The sequence below is a fragment of the Carassius auratus genome, chromosome 6 (assembly GCF_003368295.1).
Source record: "Carassius auratus strain Wakin chromosome 6, ASM336829v1, whole genome shotgun sequence".
NCBI classification, from domain to species: domain Eukaryota; kingdom Metazoa; phylum Chordata; class Actinopteri; order Cypriniformes; family Cyprinidae; genus Carassius; species Carassius auratus.
In genome coordinates this window covers 14,319,528-14,346,432 of record NC_039248.1, presented here as the reverse complement: position 1 = coordinate 14,346,432, position 26,905 = coordinate 14,319,528, and the positions used below count along the sequence as shown (strand labels likewise).

General features: G+C 39.9%; 2 protein-coding genes across 4 annotated transcripts; one reads left to right on the top strand and one right to left on the bottom strand.

The window, feature by feature from the left end:
* Positions 1-4,230: 4,230 nt before the first annotated feature.
* On the bottom strand, positions 4,231-26,403 carry sec16b (SEC16 homolog B, endoplasmic reticulum export factor). Of its 3 annotated transcripts, XR_003288932.1 has the most exons (26): positions 25,693-26,064; positions 24,838-25,131; positions 23,863-23,963; positions 23,695-23,779; positions 23,488-23,584; positions 23,176-23,296; positions 22,893-23,038; positions 22,745-22,806; positions 22,492-22,630; positions 22,131-22,370; positions 21,055-21,152; positions 20,227-20,308; positions 19,722-19,839; positions 19,494-19,605; positions 19,307-19,412; positions 18,802-18,939; positions 18,602-18,709; positions 17,750-17,831; positions 17,215-17,553; positions 16,709-16,737; positions 16,502-16,600; positions 16,333-16,419; positions 15,622-15,721; positions 10,075-10,124; positions 8,658-10,000; positions 4,231-4,961 (listed from the first exon to the last, which is right to left on the bottom strand). XR_003288932.1 is itself a non-coding variant. In XM_026262970.1 (25 exons), the coding sequence occupies exons 2-25, from the start codon at positions 25,098-25,100 to the stop codon at positions 9,992-9,994; spliced, it is 2,811 nt and encodes a 936-aa protein (XP_026118755.1). In that variant the 5' UTR covers positions 25,101-25,136; positions 26,114-26,403; the 3' UTR covers positions 9,326-9,991. The 3 variants fall into 3 exon arrangements, 2 of the variants coding, with proteins under 2 accessions (XP_026118755.1, XP_026118747.1); XM_026262970.1 differs by lacking the exons at positions 4,231-4,961; positions 25,693-26,064 and adding an exon at positions 26,114-26,403 and having other exon boundaries at positions 9,326-10,000; positions 24,838-25,136; XM_026262962.1 differs by lacking the exons at positions 4,231-4,961; positions 25,693-26,064 and adding an exon at positions 26,114-26,400 and having other exon boundaries at positions 9,326-10,000.
* On the top strand, positions 4,955-8,665 carry LOC113097717 (zinc finger protein 648). The gene is made up of 2 exons (XM_026262974.1): positions 4,955-6,567; positions 6,950-8,665. The coding sequence occupies exon 2, from the start codon at positions 7,033-7,035 to the stop codon at positions 8,467-8,469; it is 1,437 nt and encodes a 478-aa protein (XP_026118759.1). The 5' UTR covers positions 4,955-6,567; positions 6,950-7,032; the 3' UTR covers positions 8,470-8,665.
* Positions 26,404-26,905: the final 502 nt, after the last annotated feature.

Here is a 26,905-nt window from a genome sequence, read left to right as displayed (position 1 = left end):
TATTTCTACAGTTTCTTACCAGTGACGTGTCTCTTTATAGAGTGCTGTAGTCATATCATAATTTTTTTTGCCAACCCAAAATGTGACATCACTGTTGTTCCCTCAACAGAAATGCACAAATATATTTTTCCATTGGCTTTTGGATTATTTCAAAATAATACGCTCTGTGACAAGTAATAATCCTTACAACTTTACACAACTATCAGGCTAAAAATAAACTTACACCACTAAGCATCACAAAGCTTAGTGGTACACACACACACACACACACGCACGCACGCACGCACGCACACACACACACACACACACACACACACACAGGCTTATATGAAACCTTTTATTTCCTCTGTTGAACACAAAATAAGATATTTGAAGAATTTGGGTAACCAAACAGTTGGGGGTCCACTTTGACTGATGGGGACAAGCAACAGTTTGCTTCTTTTGGTTCTTTTTTGTATTTAAAAACTGTTTAAACTTTAAGTCTTCGTTGACACAGTGTTGCTTGTATATTAAATACATTAAACATTTGATCACATTAACATAATGTCTTAAAAGTCTGTCACATATCTTCTGTACTGTATAATATTCAGTATGTGTATAAAGATAAAATGTTAAGCGATACAATTTACTGTGTGTTCTTCTGTATCTGAATAAACCAAAAAAAAAATAAATAAATAATAATATATATATATATATATATATATATATATATATATCAATCACCTTTATTTATATAGTGCTTTAAACAAAATACATTGCGTCAAAGCACTGAACAACATTCATTAGGAAAACAGTGTCTCAATAATGCAAAATGATAGTTAAAGGCAGTTCATCATTGAATTCAGTTATGTCATCTCTGTTCAGTTAAATTGTGTCTGTGCATTTAATTGCAATCAAGTCAATGACAATGATATCGCTGTAGATGAAGTGACCCCAACTAAGCAAGCCAGAGGCGACAGCGGCAAGGAACCGAAACTCCATCGGTGACAGAATGGAGAAAAAAACCTTGGGAGAAACCAGGCTCAGTTGTGGGGCCAGTTCTCCTCTGACCAGACGAAAACCAGTAGTTCAATTCCAGGCTGCAGCAAAGTCAGATTGTGCAGAAGAATCATCTGTTTCCTGTGGTCTTGTCCTGGTGGTCCTCTGAGACAAGGTCTTTACAGGGGATCTGTATCTGAGGCTCTAGTTGTCCTGGTCTCCGCTGTCTTTCAGGGATGTAGAGGTCCTTTCTAGGTGCTGATCCACCATCTGGTCTGGATACGTACTGGATCCGGGTGACTGCAGTGACCCTCTGATCTGGACACAGACTGGATCTGGTGGCCACGGTGACCTCGGAACAAGAGAGAAACAGACAAATATTAGCGTAGATGCCATTCTTCTACTGATGTAGCAAGTACATAGGGTGGTATGGGAAGTGTTTCCGGTTTACATAATTAATGCAGCCTAAAAATCCTTTAATGGATTTGGATATTAAAAGCATATTAGTATGTGTATGCCAGGTTAAAGAGATGGGTCTTCAATCTAGATTTAAACTGCAAGAGTGTGTCTGCTTCCCGAACAATGTTAGGTAGGTTATTCCAGAGTTTAGGCGCCAAATAGGAAAAGGATCTGCCGCCCGCAGTTGATTTTGATATTCTAGGTATTATCAAATTGCCTGAGTTTTGAGAACGTAGCGGACGTAGAGGATTATAATGTAAAAGGAGCTCATTCAAATACTGAGGTGCTAAACCATTCAGGGCTTTATAAGTAATAAGCAATATTTTAAAATCTATACGATGTTTGATAGGGAGCCAGTGCAGTGTGGACAGGACCGGGCTAATATGGTCATACTTCCTGGTTCTAGTAAGAACTCTTGCTGCTGCATTTTGGACTAGCTGTAGTTTGTTTACGAAGCGTGCAGAACAACCACCCAATAAAGCATTACAATAGTCAAACCCAGTGTTCGAACTATACCGTGTCCTTTGGGGGAGCCCACTTCTTTTTTTTTTGGGGGGGGGGGGGGGGTGGAGGTCGTGCACATGCGCATGCCTCAAATAAGGACTTACAACAGCTACAAATGTATGCACTATTATACATTATCGACACGAGTGCCTCAAAAAAGGACATATAATGACTTACAAAGATACATAACAGCTACAATATGCACTATTATACTTTATCAACACAAATTGATAGGTCAGGAAGACAGCCTTGAATGATGTTGCGCTCTCCTCCGTTAATTTAGAATTCACCTCAATTACTTTATTTGCCAGAATCGCTTATCAGATTTGCTTAGTCAATGCCACTTCAATGGCCATCTTGTGTGCAATGCTGTCCCTGTATTTATATATAATTTTTCGCGACTGGTTCTGAGCATTAATCATTAATCCACTCCTCAGACAAGTGCGTGCCAGGTACCTTTTCAGACAGAAGAAGGTTTTTTGCGTCCTTACAAGTTGTAACGAGTGGGAAAAAATGTGGCCCCTTTAAGAGCTGCGCGCTCCCTGTAAAACGGTAGGCTATGCACTCTGTATGATAATGTATACACGCGCGAGTCGCGACTCGAATCCCCCATGTATGCGGGTAATCTCTGTTTGGAAATAATTTTGTTTTAATCTTGTTTGTTTTGTTTTGGTTACGCTGTGGACGGTGGAACATGGGACAGACAATTGCCCGAGTTCGATTGGTGAAATGAAATGAGTCGTTGTTAAATGTCAATCGCCTCCGTGAGTTTTGTCTGGCCTAATAACTTTGTGAGCTATCCATATTTTTTCCCCCTCCTGACACAACGCGTTATAAAGTGATACACCCCAAGCTTCCATCCTTAACACACAGCCATGTATATTGGCTCTTCCAGTCTCTGCACTGCTGGCTGTTCCAGTTTAACACGAGAGAGGACTCGAAGCAAGAAAGCAAGAGGGGTTAGGATCCCAGAGATTACTTTTCTTAAGCTTCATGCGTTTTCACGGTGGGCTTGGCTTGAGGTTTACCAGTGCTTGCAGCAGGTGAATCAGTCGTGCGTTATCACTACACAATTTCTTAATAATACCAAAATTAATTGAACTACCTTGTTTTCTTTTTGCCCTGGCTATGATGCTATAACTGCATAATGGAAGGACTTTGCGCACGATAAATGGCCTCCAACGTTTATTTTTTTCTACGAACCTATGACATACTAACATGGAATTTGCTGCGCAGCACCCCCACACCTTGATGCTGTGACGTCTTTAATCTTTATTGAAGTTAATTAGGTTTTAATCGCCGTCATGCATGAATGAATAATATTTTTGCCATCATAATCACATTACAAAACTGAAATTGCACTTAAAAATATTCACATTGTCAGTATTTTTTGAGACCCCCCAAAATTTCAGATTTCTCGTTTTCAGGGGAGCCCATGTCTTATTAAGGGGAGCCGAGCTCCCCCTAGCTCCCCCGTAGTTCGCACTATGGTCAAACCTTGAAGTCATAAATGCATGGATTAACATTTCTGCATTTGACATTGAGAGCATAGGCCGTAATTTAGATATATTTTTGAGATGGAAAAATGCAGTTTTACAAATGCTAGAAACGTGGCTTTCTAAGGAAAGATTGCGATCAAGTAGCACACCTAGGTTCCTAACTGATGATGAAGAATTGACAGAGCAGCCATCAAGTCTTAGACAGTGTTCTAGGTTATTACAAGCAGAGTTTTTAGGCCCTATAATTAACACCTCAGTTTTTTTATATATAAATAATAAAGGAATGAAAAACTGACATTTGAATATTGTTTAACAGGAGAAACAAGTTGATGGTGACTTTTTTATTTTATTTATTTATTTTGTATGAACTGAATCTTCCAGAGAGACTATAACACTTATGAATGGTTATATTAAAAAGCATTTACAAACATCATCATTATTCCAAACCAATGTATTTAGACAGTTCATGTATTAATGGAATCATAAACAGTACTTAGAGCAAAATAACTGCTTATGAAACAGAATTACTTTTTAGAAAAATGATGGAACACTTAAAAATAGTAATATACTCAAATTACTGAAAGAACGCACTGTGCATACCAGTTGATGTAAGGGGTTGCGTAGCTGCAGACTGGTCAGAATACTCTGCTGAAAGTGCCTACAACGTACACGTGAGCATCAGACCAGGACCATGGGGCAATGAAGAAAAATTGCTGGGTCTGACCAGTCTTTTTTTTTTTTTTTTTTTATCAGGAGGATGTTTGCATGCGTAAGCATTGATTACCTAGGCATGAAATGGCCAGGGATGCACTAAGGGAAGAAAGGATTTTGGTAGATGTAGTTATAGCAGCAGATTTTATACTGTGAAACATTCGGTCCTGCTATTTAAGTGGATGTTATATTAACACATTCTACCTACCAAGAGTTACAGACCTACATGGCAAGCAGTGTTCCCTGTTTGCAAGTGGCCTTTTCCAGCAGGATACTCCATCCTGGCACACAGTAATAATTGTTCAGAAACAGTATGAAGAACATCCTCCATCCTCCAAATTCCTCAGATGTCAATCCGATTGAGCATCTACAGGATGTACTTGACCAACAAATCCAATCCATGAAGACTATGCAATTTGCAAGATCTGCTGTTAAAATCTTGGTGCCAGATACCAGATGACAAGTTTAGAGGTCTTGTGGAGTACATCCTTCAGTTCATCTGAGCTGTTTTGGCAGCACGAGGGGGATCTCCATGATATTAGGCAGGTGGTTTTAATGTTGTGATTGATCATTGTGTATACACCTGCAAATATGTGTGTGTATACACACTAAACAGAAACACTGGCAGCTTTCACTGGGAACTCTCACACTTTGAACTGCAGTTCACCTCAACAACCGTGTTCTTTCCAAACTCAGAACCAGACCAAATGTCTTCCTCACAGTCATTCTATCTATGCAGGTTCCCTTTCGATGTTGAGGTGTCAGAAGTTGAGTTGATCCTTCTCCAACAGGTTTTTATTTTTGCTAAATCTAAACAATTATTGAAATAAATACAGTATTATTAATAAATAAACAAATCTTTTAATACAGTTGTGTGTCCTTAATATAATGATAATTTCAGTTAGTATTCTTAAATAGGTTATAAATATAAATCTAGATCATGTCTTATATAATGATTTATGTAATGGGAATGTGCAAGGCTGGCACGTTGCCATTATTTCCATTTAAAGAGGAATGACATTTTAAAGTCTCTTGGAGGGATACTGTACATGCAATTAGCTGAAATTACTCTTTAACCAATTGTTCATTTTCTGGAGAATCTAAAAGCAATGGCATGTTTTGGGTAGGCCAGGCTCTATAATCAATAGCAACTATCTCAGCTGTGCATACAGTATGTGCTTGGCTCAGCATGGGCGACAACAAACTGCAGCTGTTGTTGGAGCTTCTGGTGCTTTTAATGGGCTGCTGAAAAGGCAAGTGGGCAAGTAGTTCAAGTATTATATTAACACGATGACATGTGCATTTAAAAAGGTTTTGTGTTATTGAAGGGTTGCTGTCTGGACACTATTAGTGTTCTGGTGCTCGCTAGTCTAATGCTGCAACTCATTTTGTTCAAGGATTCATGTTATTGTCTTATATTTATTTAATTTATTTAACTCACTGGACTCTAACTAACTATTAAATTATAAGAGAAAGAACATTAAGCTTGATGGATTGTTTTGGCAAGCTTTTTATATGCATGCATACATACATGCACATAAAGAAAGGCTGACAAAATGTCTAACATGTTTTCTTCAAACACTGTACAAAACAATGCACCAAGTCTTTTTTTTATTCTGTTCAGAGTAGGCCTCAATGTCAGGATACCCTAGCGTCAGCATTTACACTGAGGGGTATACTGAACCGGCAAACAGGTGTCTTGTACTAGCTGATCTATGTTCTCTGCCTCTCATATTTCCTTTGACGCTTTTTCTTTTTTTTAAATCTATATGTGCTGGATGGGTATCAGGTTCAGTTATGTCTAACATAAGCAGGTTATTCCTGTTCTTAATTCTTACACTCAATAAGTGAATTAGTAGAAATAGTTGCATGCTAATTAATTTAACTAAAGAATGGAATGTAGAATATTGAAAAACAACAACAACAACCATACATTTACCCTACTGAGAAAATGTGGTTTAAAATTGCTGCAGTGTAAATTGATCGGTGAGCAACAAACACAGAAATTGCTGTATCAGAGAAACAGTGTATAGGCTGGACTAGATGGCCCATTTTACTACATATTATTTTGCAACAGCCTAAAATTCAAAACAAACAACAAATCAAATATAATGGGTGATCATAATTCTGGTTGGCTGCAATTGCATCAGCATGTTTATGCAGTGCTCCCCTGGAAATATCCATGCATGTGGCTCACAGCTGGCATGGCTGAACGTGTCAATGAGTTGATCTTTCCCAACAGCAAAGGCTTTCGCTAAAGTGCTGATCACTGCCAGAAAGATGTTGCACTCCCCCATGTCAAGCAAGTATAGCTGCGCTCTGACTCCTCCTATGGTATCTTAAACGTCCACCATGAAGAGGAAGTGGATTAACTGCACTCTTTGAATTCACAATTGGTGGACTTGGTGCTGCCAAGGTAAGAGACTCTTTGCATGTGTGGGATGTTTTAATGATTCTTGAGAGTCCCTACTATGCACTGGCTCAAAGAGTGTGAAACTCTTCCAAGAGGATCTACTGAAGGGTTTCCAGTTAGTATAATTTATGCTGGATATCTTAATAGCCTCATTATACCATCAGTATTCAAAAGTCCAATTTGGTGTATGATGAATTGTAGTGGATTTTGAGTTGTTGCTATCTTGATATTTATTATATTAAAAAACTCATGTTTGTTCCATGTAGGGCAGTAGGGATGCTACAGTGAAATTGTTATTTTGGGAAGTATTAGTTTATAGTTCAAATTAACTGTATTTCTCAAGTTTATAAATCTGAGAACTAAACCATTGCTTTTTCTTTTTCAGCAATTGCAAACGTAGATCACACAGACCTTTCAATTTGTTAACAAAGGTTGATGCACTAAATTATACTCTAGAAATCATCTGCAATGGATAATATGAATGAGCTGTGGAATTCAACAGCTTTTACAGAAAATGTCTACATCTCAAAACGAAGTATTAGAAAGATTCTCATCAGCAAGAGGCATTATCTGCCTGTGGAGAGTAACATTTCTGACACTGTGAAAATGAACTATAATCTACCCAGGGAAGAGGACATCTGTACTTCGACCAGTCGCAATGAAAGAAAAACTAAAAAAATACGAATCCAAGAGAATTCAGGGACTCAAGCTACATGCCACTTTCCTCAGAAATGTTCTGAACAATCCCATGAAGAGGATAGAGAAGTTGATATAACTGATGTGAAGGCTGAGCCTGGATCTGATTCCCGACTGAATCATGAGCACTTGGAAGCAACCAGCATCACCAACGTAAAAGTGAAACAGGAGGTGGATATAACTGTGCCATGTGAACTGGCAGCGATTCCAAGAGATCAGCAGGGGACTGTGGGGGATAAATGCGAGACTGAGGGAAAGGAAGCAGGTTCTTCTCAGAAGCAGGTTTTAAAAAATAATTTGGTCTTTGCAGGCATGAAGAAGCGAGGGATAGAGGGAGACATGGAAAACCGCCCGTACAAGTGCCCATACTGCAGCTGGGCTTTCAAAAAGTCCAGCAACCTGTTGAGCCATATCAACACTCACCAGGGTCTTAAACCACACGTTTGTGACCTGTGTGGGAAGGCCTACTCGCACCAAGGAACTCTTCAGCAGCACAAGCGGCTCCACACGGGCGAACGACCGTACCAATGCCCATTTTGTGAGAAAAGCTACATTTGGTCCTCTGACTTCCACAAACACATCCGAACGCACACCGGAGAGAAGCCGTACAACTGTGAGGAATGTGGCAAGGATTTTGTGCGTTCCTCAGACCTGCGGAAGCACGAGCGCAACATGCACACCAACAACAAGCCTTTCCTCTGCAAGCAGTGCGGCCAAACCTTCAACAAACCCCTGTCTCTTCTCCGTCACGAGCGCACGCATTTGGGTGAGAGGCCCTTTGTTTGCCCGGAGTGTGGGAAAGCATTTGCCCTGGCCAGTCGCATGACAGAGCACAGGAAAATCCACAGCGGCGTGCGTCCCTACACCTGCTCCATTTGCTCCAAAGCATTCACCAAGTCCTCCAACCTCGCTGAACATCTCACAGTTCACAGCGGAGTGCGGCCGCACAAGTGCTCAGAGTGTGGGGTGGCATTCGCTACGGCGTCCCGGCTAGTGCGACACCAGCGTATTCACGCAGCTGTGCGCTCCAATCACTGCCAAAGCTGCGATCTGTCATTCAGCCACCCTGCAGCACTCAGGAAGCATCAGAAGCAGCATGGAGAGGGTACAATCTTTGTATGTGGGCAGTGCAGTAAGTCTTTCCCCCAGGATTCCCTGCTTACAGAACACATGCAAAGCCATGCAGATGCTGCGATTCATATTACTTAAATCTACCCATTTTGCACTGAAGTAACTGCAACAGGATAGCAAGTAAGGCTAGTTATTTTATCTATCTATCTATCTATCTATCTATCTATCTATCTATCTATCTATCTATCTATCTATCTATCTATCTATCTATCTATCAGAATTCAGCCTTAACAACAGTTATAGCTAGAATAAAAAACTAGTGTTACCTGCAGGGAATTGTGGGGACCACTGATGAAAGACTTTGATTTCAAATGAATCACTGTGTATATTCCTAATAAAAGAACACACTGTAAACACACTGGTGACCCGTATGTAAAATGTTATTGGCAGCTGATGGAATCAGAGACAGTAATAAAGAATATTCTGAATTCTCTTCGAGTTTTCAGATGCACAGTGCTATTTCAAGTTACAAGATATGTATGCAGACTGCTATATTTTGTTATTAAATGCATGCAGTAGGGGAAAATTTGTAATTTTATTTTGAGGTTGCGGGGATGGGGTTGGTCAGACGTTATATGATGAATGAAATTAATTATGAACTGTTACCTTTTCTTTTGGACTTACATTAAATCACATGTTGTATAATTGTAAATATGTCATTACCATCATAAACAATTCTCAATTTAAAATAAAGTCACCTAGACTACAATAAAACATGAGAGCGTGTTGGAGTAGTGACTCAGTCCTGTTTTTCCCTCTGTATGTATAGGACACAATTCCCAGAGTTCCACACTTCTGCGAACATGCCAGATCTGCACACTCATGGTAAAAAAAGATGGCATACATCAAATTCCACTGTCCTGCTATGCCTATGGAATAAGAGATGTTGGCTCATGACATATTTTTAGTTGACTAATTTTACTCGGATACATTGGCATATACAAATACAACTGATTTTTATTATAAGTTTTTACAATAAAAGAATACATATTTTGGTGAAGATATTGAATAAAACATCAATATCTCTTCCTCTGGAATAAATCAAGGCTGTGATCCAAAGGGGTCAACTGTACAACATTTTCCTTCATTTTCACCACTGTCCAGCCCCATATCTTAAACATTTGAATTATGAAAAGCCACTTAAATTATTTAAATCATTTTGTGTGTGGAAAGGTGGGATGAGGGATGGAAGTGTTACATGTTATACAATTTACTGACACTGCCAGCTGTGGAGACGTCTTAAGTTCATGTTTCCATAGGTCACAGCACCATTTCCATCATGTCCGCGTTCCCAAAGGGAATGATACAAATCCCTAGAGTCAGCACGGGGAGCTGTGCCTCAGCTGTTCAGTGTCTTCATTCAAAGAAGACTGGGCACCAAACCCTTAACAGATTATTTCAAGAACTCTATGTCCTCAGTGTATTTCTGTAACCACAGATGTTACTGTATATAAAGATACATAGGCCCCTCTGACCTCCTCTAGTGGAACTGAAGGGGTGTGCCAAAGGAATCCCTTGGTCATGTGAACACTAGTCACGAAGCTGAAAGTCCATCCCTGAGTTCCTCATTTGGAGATTATTCCTCAATCACGAACCTTCATTAGGGACCCTATGAACAAAACAATTAACCTGAATATTTGCATGACAGTTATAATAAATATGGGCACTTATCAGGATTTCTACCTGTGAAATGGACCCTTGATTCTGACTCATTGCCCCAGGCAATTTTTGTCCTGTAACCAAGAAAATTATGCATATATTAAACTTGTTTTAAAAAAACAAAACAGCTCTTGTTTGAACTTTAAAATATCTAATGTGTGCAAAAATACTGGTCATATATAGATGTCAAACAGAAATACTGCATAAAATAAAACCTTCTTTTTGCTTTTTTTAGATCTTTTTAATCTTCACTTTTCCAGGCCCAGGAATCAGAAATGAAAAAATTAACAGTTCCCTTTCGAAGGGAACTTCGACAATACGTCATCGACGCTATAAGGAAAGCCTCAGGTGTGACAGGTTTCTGAAATCAAATATCAACTCACAGCAATCATGCTGACTGGTGACAGCTGACCGGCGTGAATCATCAGCTTGAATGATGAGCATGCGACCTAGATATAAAAAAGGCGCCTTGAAACCATGACAATATCCTTTTTGTCTTCAGGGACTGTTTTGTCTGATTTAAATGTCTGCTTACAGCGAAAATGAAACACACATCTAAGGCAAGTCCTAAAAGTTTTGTGAAATGTGCTGACCCGTGCCCAAGATATTTGTCGCCGGGTGACACTCACGAGATGTGTGTGTACTGTTTGGGTGAAGAGCACGCACAGGATGCTCTTGAGGGAGCGTCCTGTGCTAATTGCGAGCATTTTTCTATGAGAACGCTCCGCTCTCGTCGGGCTCTCTTCTCGAGGGAAGAGAGTTCAGCATCTGGCCCTCGCGGATTGGGTCCCGCTCGTGCTAAGGCAGAGCAGCAACGCGCTTCATGGGGCTCCCAGATGGAGCTCGCTGACAGTCTCGAGAGGGGTGTTAACCTCTCGGACGCGTCATCGGCTGACGAGAGTGAGCTGCAGGTGGATGACGGAGACTTGTCTCCTACTGATACTGCAGCGAGTGCTCTTCGGGCTGTGCAAGAGATGGCTGAGGAGGATAATTTAGATCCTCAACCTCGTCAGCCATCCTGCCCCATGTACGCGGAGTTGGTGAAAGTTATGGAGCGCGCCACTGACAAAATTCAGTTGCCATGGCGGCGCGCTTAGGGAGAGATTGTTCGCGGTCGTTTTGACTATCGTTTTTTTCCCTGAACATAGACCACCAGCTCAGCAGAGCCTTCCATTCCTTCCTGATCTCCATTCAGAGATCGAGAGGGCATGGAAGAAACCATACTCTGCCCGCATTCATCGACATTTTGCTGATGTTGAGGGGATCGGGGGTATGGTTATGTGTCGATGCCGCCCATTGACGAGATGTTTGCGAACTATCTTGCATCTGGGCAGGTGTCGACACTAAAAGCTCTGACTCTACCATCCAAGCCCCTTAAAACCACGGCTCGCTTTAATGGCAGAGCGTACACGGCAGCAGGTCAGGCTGGTGCTGCCCTTCATACCATAGCAGTGCTCCAAGCCTACCAAGCTGACCATCTGCAGGATCTCGACCAGGGGGCAGGGCTGTCCCCTGAGGCGGTCGCTGAGTTGCGCCGGACCACAGATTTATCTCTCTAGGCCACTACACAGACTGCTGCCGCGATCGGCCGATCCATGGCGGCGATGGTGGCCACGGAGAGGCATCTGTGGCTCAACTTGGCTGATATCGGGGAGAAAGAAAAATCCCTTCTCCTTGATTCACCAGTTTTGCCTGCTAAACTTTTTGGCACCTCCGTTGAGGTGGTGGTTGGAAAGTTTAGGGAAGCAAAGGCGCGCTCAGCCGCATTTAAGTGTATACCGCTGAGATCCGGGCCCCAGCCCAGGCAGGCGGGAGGGGGTCCGTCTTGGTCTGGGGACCGTAGACAGGACCAGAGGTCTAGTGTTGCCTCTCGTGCGCCCCCTCCATGGAGGAGTAGGACACAGAGGAGGCGAGCCTCCCGCAAGAAGAGGGACTTAAGGGAGGTCATTCAGCACAAGCGCAGCAACGCTCAGCGGAAGTAGGGTTTGATCTCCCTGGAGGGCCTTTTCTACCAGCCCTCTCCCTCTTCTTGAGTCCCCAGGCATTTACGTTACACCAGCCCTGGGGATGGGCCTTATAATGAGAACTATGTTCTGATGGCCCGTCGTAGCAACTGGTTGATGTTAGCGCCTCCTTTAGGCATGTAAAAGTGGTGGACCCCAGATTCATTGAGAACTCTCTGGCGAGTCTTCGCCGCAGGTAAACTTTTGGTTTGTAAAATTCTGTGTATATAACTAACACTGATTTGTATTTCTCTACAGACCTTGTTCCCTGTATAGACCTGGGGGTCATTCTTAGAGGAGCAATTAAAGTATTGGACTTTAGGGCCCTGAAGCCTCCCCCAGTTGGTGGCTAGAACGAATTAGGAAGAAACTCAAAGAAGATTTGGCTTCTGTGCTGAGTATGTGATGGCCTTCCTGTCATAACATTTTATATGCGTGGTGGGCCCCCACTCATTTCTGTTTAGCCTCAGGGCTATTAGCCACCCAGGGGTAGAGTAGTTGGTCTTCCTAAAAAAAAAAAAAGAAAAAAAAAAAAACTTTTTTGCTTTAGGTTTAGACTGACGCTGGCGCTTCAGATAGATCTTCAGATAGATGTCCTGCCTATCGGTAGACATTGGTATCCTGAGTACTCGCTCCCCTGAGCTCTGTAAGGTTTCAGTAGGTTGAGTGTTTCACAGCCTCTCGATCAAGTAGGCTGTGGCTCCTCCGAGCCCTCAGGTAGATCTATGCTTGTAGGTCGGCCCTCATCCGGGCTGCCTCTGTAGCTGGCCTAGGCTATGCTAGGGATATTGGAGGCGTGTTGATAAATATAGCTGCCACATTCATTATGTGTTAGGCTTCCTCCCCTAGATTTCAGCCTCCTCCCTTAAATGGGAGTTGTTGGCCAAGGCCCGCCCCTTTCTCTGCATTCAGTGGTAATAGAATAATGCAGGGTGGTAGCTGCGGTAGGATCAGTCTGGCAGGGTTAGGCCATCTTTCGCTCTGCGAAGTGACAGTTTGTCAGACCCTGCCAAACAGAGATGTTTGTGGGCCTCTAAAGCGGGCTCCACTAAGCCCGTTGAGCTAATCGCTCGACCGATAGGTTGAAGTGGGTTGGCTTGCAATTTAGTGGTTTAATGGTTCCAGCAGTGTTCGTTAAAGTAGCAGAATAGACTCGCTATCAGCTAGTAGGCTCGACCAGGCCTCCCTGTTAGGCAAGTCCCCAGCAGCAGTTACATCCAGCTGATTAGAGTGTTTCAGGTAGGCTCCCACATTTTGTGGTGGTCAGGTAGTAGGCTTTACTAGGCCTCCCTGAGGGTTTAATCCCACATACTGTGGTTACTAGGTGGCAAGCCCCACAGGCCTCCCTGAAGTTGAATTCCCGCTTTTTTGAACTGTCAGGTAGAAGGCCTTATAAGGCCTCCCTGAAGGCAAAGCCCCAAAGACAGTCGACTGGACTGCCAGTCTGGCTCACTATCAGCTATGGTTTTCAGGTAGTAGACCTCTCCAGGCCTCCCTGAAAGTAAGCTTTCCTGCACTGTGTTTATCAGGTAGTAGGCCTCACTAGGCCTCCCTGAAGTTGAGCTCCCACATACTGTGGTTGTCAGGTAGTAGGCCTCACCAGGCCTCCCTGGAGTTGAGTTCCAAATTACGTTCAGTTTCCACTTAAGGTGGTTATCTGGTAACAGGTTGTAGGCCTCTCTAGGCCTCTCTGTAGGTGAACTCCCACATATTGTGGTTATCAGGTAGTAGGCTTCACCAGGCCTCTCTGAAGGTGAGCTCCCACATACTGCAGTTGTAAGGTAGTAGGCCTCTCCAGGTCTCCCTGAGAGTAGTTTCACAGTGGTGCTGGGTTTTGTAAGCTAGTGGCCACTTACTTTCGGTTTAGCAGACCTTATCAGGCAGCTACCGAAGCTGAGCTTGTGCCCTGGCTCGGCACAAGTTTTTATTCTCTGCTACGGGTTCCCTCCTGGACCCTCTTTATCTTGCTACAGCCTGGTTGCCTACCAGGTAGATCTTATGCTACCCTCACTGAGGGTCAATAGGAGTATGTGGTCTCCTGAGTCTGGTCAGTCGGTCGTAGGCCTCTCATGAGGCCTCCCAGTTAGATCAGTCCTTAGGCCCTCACAGGCCTCCTCTGTGTTTTGAAACACAAACACTGGGTAGATCCGTGGATCGAGTAGAGAAACTCCCCTCGCTGGCAAGGGTTGTAAAGCACTATGCTGAGTCATACTCTCCAGGATATCCCGTCTCTGAGATCCGGGCCGAGTGGTTCACTGCCTGCTCCGCAGTTCCTCGGGTTGGATGCCTTCCTAAAGGCAAGTGTCCAGAGGCTCTGTCTTCAGACAGACAGGAAGTGGCCAGTCTGTAGTGTCCTATGTAGTGACACCAGGTCAGGCCTGCCTGGTGGCATTTCAGTTGGCTCAATCCCCTGAATAGTGACTGGCTGGGGTTCCCTCGGGTTCCCTAGCCACATTCCCTAGAAGGGACCCCTTCTAAGAAGCTGAAGTTGTGGTCCTAGGCCTTTGAGCCAGCCCAGGTAGACCTTTCACTAAACTATGTTTATGGAGGTTTTCTGTGGTATCATATAGCTTGGGCTATAACCGTAGGGAGTGCTGTCACTGACAGCCCTGTGTGACCTGAGAGTGAGTGGTTCTAGCGTTCATTGAATTACTGGTTCTGACAGTTGTCACTGCCATTGGGCATGCACTCCCTTTAGCATGGCGGCGTGGGTATTTCGTTCCCCATAGCGTCGATGACGTATTGTCGAAGTTCCCTTCGAAAGGGAACGTCTCAGGTTACAAATGTAACCTTTGTTCCCTGAGAACAGGGAACGAGACAATACGTCTCCCAGCCATGCCTCAGGGTCTGCCTGCCAAACAATCCCTTCAGACGAAAGGATATTGTCATTTCAAGGCGCCCTTTTTATATCCAGGTCGCACGCTGATGATTCACGGCTGTCGCCGGTCAGCATGATTGCTGAGTGTTGATATTTGATTTCAGACACCTGTCACACCAGAGGCGTTCCCTATAGCGTCGATGACGTATTGCCTCGTTCCCTGTTCTCAGGGAACAAAGGTTACATTTGTAACCGGAGATGTTTTCTATATTTCCACTTCAAGAACACTAAGAAAAATGATTGAACTTTATTGACCGTTATATGTTAAGTGAATAAAATCTAAATAAAAAAATACTTTATTTTTTTATACATTTTAAATTTAAAAAAAATAAAATAAAAACGGCATTTTATTTAGTAATCCCTCAACTAAGTGATTTCACATAACAGATGTTTATATACTGTCCACAAGGCAAAATAACTACATTTTAAATTAACCAGTTCTAAAGTTTACATACTCTTAATTATTTTGTATTTTCACCCTACTAAATAAGAAAAAACAAACTGCATTTTATTATCCCTTTTGACTAATTCTGCAAGTGAAGTATGATCAGGGTTGTCAAACAGAAGGAAAAGTGCAGTGATTCAGGAAAAGTTTGATTCTGTCAGCTCACACTCATTCAGTGAAACCGTCTCAGAGCTTCGAGTCAGTGATGCCAAAACCAGGCAGACGTACAGACGATCTTTACTCACCAGCTCTCCTAGAAAAAGGATTGATCCCACTGAGTTGGGGCTGTGATGCCTTTGGGAAGGGTGGTGGAGGAGAAGGGAAAGGAAAGCTGGCTGTTGATTCCTAACAAAAAAACAGAAAAAAAAAAACATTTGTTACTTGACCGCAAACGAGGTTCGGTTAAAAATGGTGCATCATTAATTCTGTCAGTATATAGTGCTCCCAAAACGAATTGGAATACGTCTGCCATCCTTAAATGTCTGTAAAATGTATTTAGGTTGAAAACTCAGTCACTTGCTTTGATATTTTTGCTATATAATGTGGATAAGTAATCCAATTGCTTTTTAGGACCACTATATGGATGAACAGAAAAAATCTGTTTACAACTTGGAAAATGTATCAGATTTAAGTCACTTTTATGAATATAATGAGTGTAAAAAGGATACTTATTCCATGCAAGTCAAAAAAAAATTAATAGCTGAATTCTCCAAATAATTTCAATGAAATACTGACTGCAGAATATAGCAGTTCAAAGGTGCCATGGCACAAGTGGTTAATTTTTATAAATTGACAAGGGTTTCAATTCTTCCTCTTTTCAGTCATATAATTAGTGAATATAGTTATTTTATACAACGAGGAAGAACAACTGTATATGACATGTTCTGATTTAGATCCTTTCTATCACAAACTTCCTTAGACGGTTATATTATGATAGCAAATGTAGGAGCGTATACCGTAGTGGTGGGTTCTGGGATTTTTTCTTTTGGGTCTTCTTTAGGCTTAGACTTGAACCAGCCACTGAACCATCCAGGCTTAGAGGGCTGTTCAGAGATGAAATAATACAACAATTAAAAAAATAAATAAAAGTAAAGAGGAATCATGTAAATATTTGATGTAATATACCTTTGCTGATTGTGTGCTAGATTCTCTCTGGTTGTCCTCGTATGGAATTGTCCCAGACTGATTAACGCTATCAGTCATAGCGTCGTTTTCAGCAGCACCCTGTATGAATTGTTCACAGAGGTGATGTGTCATTTTTTGTGTTAAAATACTTCCTCCAATCTCTATTAAACATACAAAGGCAACTTCACTCAGAAGTCTTTTTCTCACCATTATTGCAGCAGAAGAAAAGTCACCATCTTAGAACACAAAAGGCAAAAGTTTTGTATTATTAATATGAAATAATAATAATTGGTGTTTGAAATATTCCTAAATATTACACTACTGTTTAAAAGTTTGGAGTTAAGATTTATGTTCTTGAAATAAGTATCTTATGATCACCAAGGCTGCATTTATTTGATCGAAATTTGATTCTAATATCATTTTATGTATGTGTTTTAAATTGTAATTTATTTCTGTGATGGCAAAAATGAATTTTCTTGCAGCCATAACTCCACTTTTCAGTGTCAAGTAATTCTTCAGAAATCATTTTATATGATTATTTTGTTCTTAAGAGACCAAAATGCAAAATGTGTTGAAATGCAGTATGCTGATTAATATTTTTTTGGAAGCCATGATAAGTTTTTTTTGGGATTCCTTGATAGAAAGCTCAAAAGAACAGCATTTTAAATAGTATTCATTGGAACATCATGTCTTCCATCCATAGTCATCCTAACCTGTATTATTGTAGCTTCTTTCAGGGAAAGTAGAAGCAGCAGTGTAAAAGTTGTCATTTTTACTGCTGCTATCAAGATTAGAGTAGCCTTGGTCCACTGAAACTTGTGGAGGCCCAGACATTTCCACAGGGAAGACTGGGTGCAGCTGGGTCGGGTACAGTGGCACTGGAGCCACGGTCTTAGGAGTCTGTTCTTCAGAAGAGTAAGAGTGGCTCACTGTAGAGTAAGACTCCTGAAACCCAGCATCAGTGTTAGGTGTCATAGATTGAGGTGGGTTCGAGGTTTCGTTTTCAGTGCTAGTGTGGTTAATGACATCTGTCTGGAAGCCTTCTGTAAAATCTACAGAGAAGCCAAGAGAGAAAATACATTTTTTTTACTACATACTGACAAACTGTTAACACTTTTCTCCTGCACATTAACAATGTTCTAAAATTACAGGCAACACTGACACACTTTCTGAGTTTTAATGCCACCTAGCGGCTCACAGAAAGTTTCATCGGCACATAGTCGAAAAGATGTGGCAAATGTTTTAAACCTGGACACGTGTTGCTCTCCTCATGAGTCCAAGTTGTCTCCCCAACTGGTGACTGATGGGTTTCACTACAGTAGCTCCCCTCCTAATAAAATAAACATTTTAGAGTGGAACCGGGGGAAAGGTGATTAAGAGTAGCTTCTAAAGATGTGTAGGGCCCATTTTACACCTGGTACAAAATCAGACATACCACCTCTCCCAAGGGCAAAAAGCCTTGCGCTATTGATAGCCTGATAGCTCACTGACATCTGCAAATTATATATAACGCCCTGTTTCTAGAACTTTAAAGTGCATTTTTTGGTAATTCAATCACAAGTTTTCCACCTGGTATGCATGCATTTTATATTTGTCTCATTTGACCATTTCTGTCTGGAATTCATCACAGTTTACATCTCCTTTGCAAGAGCAGTGCAGTATGTAGAGTGCAGTGCATGTATAATTAAACCTGGTAATGCAACTTATGAGTGAGCAAGGGTTAAAATCATGTAAAGCATACATATCTATTCAATATATATATATTTTTCAAAATGTTTTTATTTAGTTGGATTTATATATATATATATATATATATATATATATATATATATATATATATATATATATATATATATATATATATATATATATATATATATATATATATATATATATATATATATATATAAAAAAGATGGATGTCAATACCAGGTATAAACTGGACCTGAAGGTGGGCAAGCACCTTGGGTAATGAAAAACGATAGTGGGGTCTGTACATTGAGTTCCATATAGATAGTGTTAAGTCATGCTATAAACAGTCCTGCTGATCTTAAAGTGGACTAATGGCTATCATATATACTGTCCAAACTTTGGGTTTACCAGTATGGCCTGGTGTCTGCAGCGAATCTGCACCAGCCAGTCGGGATCCAGGAAAGGCTGACCTATGTCACTGAGCTGTGACTCGGAGTACTTCAGCCTGTCCACCAACTGTGATAGCAAACAAATCAGACAAATCACTTTTCAATGCATCCTCAGAAAAAAACAAAAGCACTGTATGTGCAGGTGTGTGTGTGTTTTACTTTAATAAGCTCTCCCTGCAACACCACATGGGGTTCCTCTATCTTGAGCAGAGCTTTTGCCACCAACTCACAGTAGTGGAAAGCCTGAGAAACCAGACCACAGTCCAGCAACCGGCATGCATATAAGAATTTATACACCTACACAGAACGAAACACAATGCAATAGATTAAATATACAGTATAAACACACTGAACCATAGTAATACAGCAAAAAAAAAACTATTGTGAAACAATCATGATCTAAATTATTATTTTTTAATTAAGTAGCGCTTATGACCACATAAAATACTGACCTATACAAATCTGACATAAATGTTTATAAATTAGGATGTACAGAGAGATCCAGAATTCAGAAACCACCTTGTTTAAACAATAAAAAGGCAGTAAAATAAAATACAATTTTAAACAAATGTGTAATGATTTTTTGTTTTATTATTATTTAATCAGAACATAAGCAGATCCCTGATTTGCTAAGAATTCTGTAGTTAATGTACAGTATGAATACCTGAAAAGCAGGAACGATAAATTCAGCATTTCCAAGCCTCTGGCAGTACTCAAAGAGTTCAGTACAGCGGATGGCAGAGTTGTGACAGAACTTGGAAAACAGAACACTGCAATCAAAGAGTTTAAATAAAGTTTGTATTCAGGATCTCAGCCATTTAGATATCTTCGGGTTCATGCTGAATTCTCACCTTTGCTTGCTGCCCAGAAGCACGAGGCGTTCTGATCTGTTTGTGTACCAGCCGAAGGGACACTGAGCCGTGAGGTAGCAGATCTGGGAGGCATACAGCATATCCCTTGAGGCTGAGAGGAGAACATAAGAGAACACGAGATCTACGTGAAGAATCATTTGATATTAGCCAAAATATGACAGAACATACAAGGAGATGGTTCCTTCTAGAAATTGGACTAGACATTACCTAGGGTATCACCCATGGAGATGATGGACCTGTGATGTATCAAGGGGTCTCCTGTCTCATTGGAAAGCAAAACAGCCAAGTGTGGTCGCCAGTCTCCCCACTTCTCACTACTCCAGGACTGAACAGTGGAATTAGAGAAGAGAAGGACAGCATTAAGAAGAGAAAGCCAGAGAGGACACTTTAGAGGAAAACAAGAGTTTTCACATGAGCTGTGACTGGAGGGGTCTGTATTACACTTCCGTTTAAAGGAACAGTTCATTCAAAATTCTGTTTTTTTTAGCATCCCACTCTCGTGTTGTTCCAAATCCTTATGCTGTTATTTTTTTTTTTTTAATTAAGCATAAAATTCTAATTTCTGACGAACTCATTTATCAGAAAGACAAGAGAAAAAAAAACTATGGAAGCACTACAAGATTTGAGGAACCCTGCTTTAGAACAACATGAGAGCAATAAATTGCTTTTAATTACAATAGACAGAACGCGAGCACAAGATGTTGTAGAATACCATGGAAACAGCTGGAATCCTCCCAGAGAGCAGCTGGAAGAGGGTTTGCAGAGGGTCACTAGGAGCCAGACTCCCTGTAAACCTGTCAAACACATAGATAAATATAAAATCGGCTATAACATAGACAGGTTTAGCTTGGCACAAGAGTATACTGTCACACTTATGCACATAGCATGCATGCACAAACATATTAGCATATAAACAAATAAAAATGTTACCTTCTTAACTCAAAACACAGCACAAAAGGAGCGACATTTTAAAATAAATTAAACCAGCTAAAACATTACAGGCATGTGCATGCAATCTTCCAGTCAAGTTTCACTCAGAAGTGAAACTGGGTCCTCTTGCTTGTATCCTCATTAGCATATGTAAATATAAATAATTTACTGTAATGTATTATGGGCTTAATATTTCACTATTGGGATTTCTTCCAATTTATGTAAAGGAGTCTTGTCCGTGAGACATTTTCAAGGTACGCCAATGCTAATAATGAAACGGATATCAGACTGCTCAGAACTGGCAAGTGCCAGGAAGTATAAATATAACCTTGACCAATTTGTGGCTCTGCAACTGTCTTCACTCACTGTATATTTGATCTGGCCTCATACCAGGGTGTTTACGGAGTGTAAAATGTATAACTGCAATTAAAATGCATGATAAACCAATCAAAGCCTAACGGATTCTATAGAGACATGACACTGGATTCGTGCTATTTGAAACCATGACAGACTGTGATAGTTATTGATGGAGAGTGGTTAATGCTAAAATGCATGCGTTGATATCCCTCAGGCAATGACTGTATCAGTCATCTTTTACAGTGCTACAAACCTGCTCAGCACTGTGTTGTAGGATCTGCTGTCCATTTTGCTAGCCAGAAATAAAGCATGACCCCAAAGACCACTCTGCATGGCTGACTCTAGCGCCTCCTGCAGGAAGGGAAGAAGTGCGGAGAAAAGATCAGACAAAATTAAAAAAGAAGAAATTGTACCCCAGTTTCTACAAAATTATTCAGCAATACAAGCGTTTCCAATAAAAAGGTTTCTTGAGCATCAAAACAACATTAGAATGGTTTCTGAAGGATCATGTGACACTGAGGACTGGCGTAATAGTTGAAAAGCAATGTCCTTTAAAAAAAAAAAATCAAAATAGAAAATTATTTTAAATAATTTAGAGTAATATCTTTGGTTTTGCTATTGATCTATTTTTATATATATATATATATATATATATATATATATATATATATATATATATATATATATATATATATATATATATTTATAAATTGTACCAACCACAAACATTTTACTGCTATTGTACATATTTACAGTGTGCAATGTCTTTGTCTAAAAGGGAATGGATTAAAGCTGCAGTCCGTAACTTTTGGAGCTTTAGTGGTTAATAAACAGAACTGTGTGCGTCTTGTGGAAGAACATTGTAGCCGGAGCTACTTCTCTCTGTCATCCGGAGCGGTACCTACCTGAACCAGTCTAAATATTCTGAATATAAACATTCAGGACTATATATATATATATATATATATATATATATATAGATAGATAGATAGATAGATAGATAGATAGATAGATAGATAGATAGATAGATAGATAGATAGATAGATAGATAATGGTTACTACAAAGAGTCAGGTTTCTTCAAATAATTTTGCTCAATAACATGCCCTCTACAATGAGGCTATTGACATGAAAAATTAGAGGAAATAGAGGGTGGAAAAACTGAACTAAGGAAAAACTGCCCTCTCTATTCTCAGTAGAAATTATGACAACAAATAAAGAACTACACTGGTTAAACAGTTTTACAGGGTCTTTACCGGTCAAAAAAGCTCAGAAAAAAGGTTGGATTGAGAGACTCAAGGTAGAAAATACAATTCAATAAAAGGATTAACCTTCTTTCTGCCAGACAGCAATAGTTTTGTGTATCTGTGAAGGTTTTGCTCTTCAGCCTCTTTGTTAGTTGATGGATATCCAGTCAGGAGGTCGGCAAAGTTGAGGGTCTCTTTTTCTGATGTGGGTGTTTCACTCAGATCAATGAGAGTTTCTCCATCTCCATCACCAGAGACCCCACACGCACCCAGAGAACTGGAGTCCCTCATCAGCAGTTCTGCAACATCTGAACCCATGATTCTCTATAACATCCACAATCACTCACATTAACAGTGCGAAAGGGGCACACAAACCTAGCTGAAAAGAATGGTCTTAAAATATTTTAATGCCATGAGCTGAGTGTAATGAGTAAATGGAGCTTACTCCATTCTGTCTGCACAGCAAGATTAGTAGATGCCACAAGAGGGCAGCAGAAGTGGCATCTTCTGATTTGTTATCCTTCAAACATTTCTCCGACATTTGGAGGGCAAAATTAATGGCATCCACCTTATGCAAATCTTCCCTTAACGAAAAAAAAGAAGAAAAGCAGCAATCTAATATATAACTTTTCAGGCTGGATTAATGGATTGCAAATTTAAGTATTATTGTGAGAGAGAGATATTTTGGAATATCATACCTAGCCAGTGGTCCAGGAAAATCTCTCATATCCTGCTGTTCATGTGTGTCACAGAGAATTACCTGAAATCATTAAAAGAACATATTTAATCCACCATGATACTTCATATTATGCTTTCAAATCCATGTTTGTACCATGTCTCTGTTACCTCCAGACTGTGGAGTTCCACTTGAGCAGGCTCCCCCTCAGAGGCAAGGGCTGGACTGACCCATACCAGCTGACCCGAAGGCCCAAAGCTCACTGCCACATGAGGGATGCAGAACTTCAGTGGAGCCACCTCCTTGGGTACAGCATCTAAATCAAATGACCAAATAAACCACAGCCATTCAGAATCCACCGACCATTCGGATTCGAAGACTGTAACTAACTGCTGTAGTTAAAGAAAATGAACAAGCACGCATTTGCTGTTATGAAGCCTGGTTGTGACAAACCTGTGTGAAATATGAGCTCAGGCTCACTCAGTTCAGCTCCATTGATGTACTGACTGAGCTCATAGCTGCTCGAGGACAGACCTGAAGCTTTAGAGTTGGCAAGAGCTCCACTATCATACACCTAGAGAAGGAAAAACAAAACAGCTCTACTACTGTTTAAAAGATGAGGGTGATGATAAATGACTTGTCTTTACTGAATAAAAGTATTAGTTAGTTTCTTACTCACCACAAAACTTTGACCAATAATGGAAGTTGACTTTTATGAGCAAGTTTACAATAAAATGTTATGAAAAGTAATTTCTGGAAACAAACCTCTCCACTTCCATCTCCATTTTCATTTTCCATGCTTTCTCTGTGCTGTCTCTCTGAGACACCATGGTTATAATGACTGTCGGTCCTATGGCTATAGCTGTTAAATAAATGCATAAGGTCACTTCATATGGAATTATTTGATTGTTCTGAAAACACTTTTCAAGCATGACAGAGTATATAATGTATGAGTGTATGCCATTAACCGACCCCTGCTGATCTAAGTACGAAGCTCTTGCTGACTCCGGCTGCAGTCCTCTGCCCTGATACCCCTCTGTTCTCCAGCCACCACCATCTACAAAACACCAATGGCCTTAAAGTGAGTTTGAATTTTGAGGAGAATTAAAAACTGTGGGCACGTGATAGAATATGATGTACCTGGGGAGTTGTATTGTGATCTGTGATAACCATGATAGTCATAATACCCGTAGTCTTCTCTGTAGGGCCAGTAGTTGGACGCGGGGTAGTCATATTCCTGCCTGAACAGATATTAGTAGTCAGACCTGGGACGAATACTAACAGACAAGGTGCCCGTATATTCCAGTACCGGTATATTAATATTAAATACTGTTCAAAAGTTTGCAGTCTCTTAAGTTTCTTAAGGTAACCAAGGCTACATTTATTTGATCAACAATAAAATATTGTGAAATTTTTAACTATTGTTAAGTTTAAAATAAGGCTTTGAATTTTAGTTTATTTATTTTTTATATTTTAATTTAGCATATATCATAGTTGAAAATAATGGTGCTTAATAATTTGTTGAAACTGTAATTCATTTTAGGATTCTTTGATAAATAGAATGTTCAAAACAACAGCATTCATTTAAAAAAAATACAATACAAATGTTTCATATTAATGTAAAGTTTTTATTGTCATTCCTGATCAGTTTAATGCTTCCTTGCTAATAAAATAAGTTAATTTCTTGGAAAATCTTACTGACCTTAAACTTATGAATAATTATTCAAAATAATACTAAAAAGGCTGTCTCATCAGTATTTTTTCTTTATTTTGGGTTGTATAAAAATGTCAGAATATTCAAAATTTAACTTCTTTTTCTTACAGCTTCATATCTCACAATTACCTTATTTTTATTCTGTGAGATGACTTTAAAAATCTAACAAAATATACTGATGTTTGTCAATAACCAATTGTACTGCAATTTATCCCAATGAACTGATTAGCCAGTTTTACGGAAATGAAACAAACAGTAATTCAGATATGTTCTCATAAAAAAAAAAGTCTTAATATTTTATCCTGTTTTGCTTCTCAAGTAGATTTATTTGGGATACATTTTAAACGTTCAAGGACATTTGCAAGTAATAAAATGCTGATTGCAATTTTTTACTGATTTACCTGGAGTGAGGTCTGAGGTGTGATGGTTGGTTTGATGCATAAGCGCTACTATATCCAGGAATATACTCTGGTTTAGGAGGAGGACTGGCCATGTAGCCTCCATAGCGAGGATCCACATGAGGCCACGGTCTTTCTCTCCCTCTCGGGTCTGTAGGTGGGTAGTAATACGGTGTTTGATGGGAGGATCTGTAGTGGTCATCTCTGTTACTAGACTGGTACTGATAGCCTGGCGTTTGCCAGCCTTGCCCTCTGGACTCCATCATGAAACACAGCGCCGGAGAAACTTAAAGCAAACTGCACTTACAAAGACAAAAGTCAGGAGTTAGACAAACAGGGGAGGATTTTGCCTGCTGTAAGTCAAATGTTATCAGTGAGCATAGATACAGACACTGTTTATCAGGATGAGAGAGCAGTAAATCTAAAACAACCTTTGTTTTCAGTCTGTCAATATTTTTTGTAACTTTTTGTAACTTTTGTTATACCTAAGGACATCTGTATGAGATTTTAAGTTTTGATTTTAAGTACTTAAGGTAAACAATAGTGGTAATAGTTAGGTTTTAGAGTGGTTAGTGTCAATGTGTAATTATAGATCTAATTAGAAATAAATAATGATGAAAACGACAAAATTAGTGCTTTGACAATTGATTAATCGAAATACATAATGCATAAATACAGTACATAGTGGTTAATTTAAAGTGGGTCCTAAAAAAGTGGTGTGACTGAGGCACACAAAATATAGGCCTACATAGAAAGGAAACTTACTGTAAGTTTAACAGGTTTTTTTATAATATAGAAATTAAACATAATTGACAATAGCATTAATGAAACATTTCCTCATAATCGACTTTCAAATACCTCACAGGTGTCTATTTGAGATGTTTTCCATATACACGCGCGCGCTGTTGACGGAGTTGTGTTCTGTCATAGTTTCAAAGTGCACATGCCACATCATTTCAGAGCACAACACAAACAAAGCTGAACCATGAACCTGCTTTACTGTAATCTCAAAGTCTCTCCATAGGTTTCTTTGCCTGTCTAACTCTAAAGGAAGTCAAAATACACATTATATTTGAATGAACCTCTTCTTGGCTGTTCTAAACAGCTGTTGTCAGCCCTATGCAACAGCTGGAAATCGGCTTTTTATCATTTTTACTTTAAATTTATAACTGCCATACATTTGTGTAAAAAATACAAACACTATACGTTTAAACACACAACATAAGTTATTTTACACATAAATAACGCTAAATGTGAAATAAATCAAAGCAGGACTTACAGTATGTTTGCACACAGAGGTTTGACAGGCGCCCTGGGCTTTCTGAACTCACTCCCATATTTGGAATATTCAAAGTTGCCACGTCGAGCGGAATCATCGCGCGGAGACGCTGGAGCTGCACGGACACACATCGGAGGAACACAGCACTTACTCAAGGGAGGAGATCGCTGCCATGTTATGAAGGGCGAAATTGTGCAGTTATGCATTCAGATGAATAAAAGGTAAAAATGAATGTGAACCTTTTCAAGCACTTCTTACTGGCTACTCTTTAGACATCTGATTTAGACTAAAAAGGTGTGCCCTTATTCTTTGTAGACTAATGCACATTATAACCAGGCTTTGATCATTAATATCAGTAAAATAAATTACCGTCAGTCTCTCAGTATTATATGGTATTCTATTCGTCATATGTTAATGACCTCCAGTCTTTACGGTTCTCTATATTTGTGAAATTATTGTAAAATAATACCAATGTATGAACTATAATTTATTTATAGTCAAGAGTTAAATGTTATGGTACATAATCTAGTCTAGCACTTAATTCTGCGATCCATTGGCTAATGCTTTGGATTTTAAAACTAATAATGTAGTAACTAGCATGTGTTTTATTTAAAACTAGTTATGTGTTTTGAAACTACGCAAAACTTATATATTTATATTGTAGCAGTTTTTAAACTTTATTCTGCTGTACGTGGTTTTTCAATGAATACTTCACTAATCTGCCACCAGATGTCACTATAATCACGTTGTTTACAAATATTATTATTTGGCTGAGGCAACATTTGTTTTGTT

Coding starts and splice junctions, on each gene's coding strand:
- LOC113097717 (XM_026262974.1), top strand. CDS start 7,033: ATGGATAATATGAATGAGCTGTGGAATTCAACAGCTTTTACAGAAAAT.
- sec16b (XM_026262970.1), bottom strand. CDS start 25,100: ATGATGGAGTCCAGAGGGCAAGGCTGGCAAACGCCAGGCTATCAGTAC. Junction 19,413..19,493: donor CTTCTGGGCAGCAAGCAAAG/GTGAGAATTCAG, acceptor CTTTGATTGCAG/TGTTCTGTTTTCCAAGTTCT. Junction 17,554..17,749: donor GGAGAGCAACACGTGTCCAG/GTTTAAAACATT, acceptor GCTTCTCTGTAG/ATTTTACAGAAGGCTTCCAG.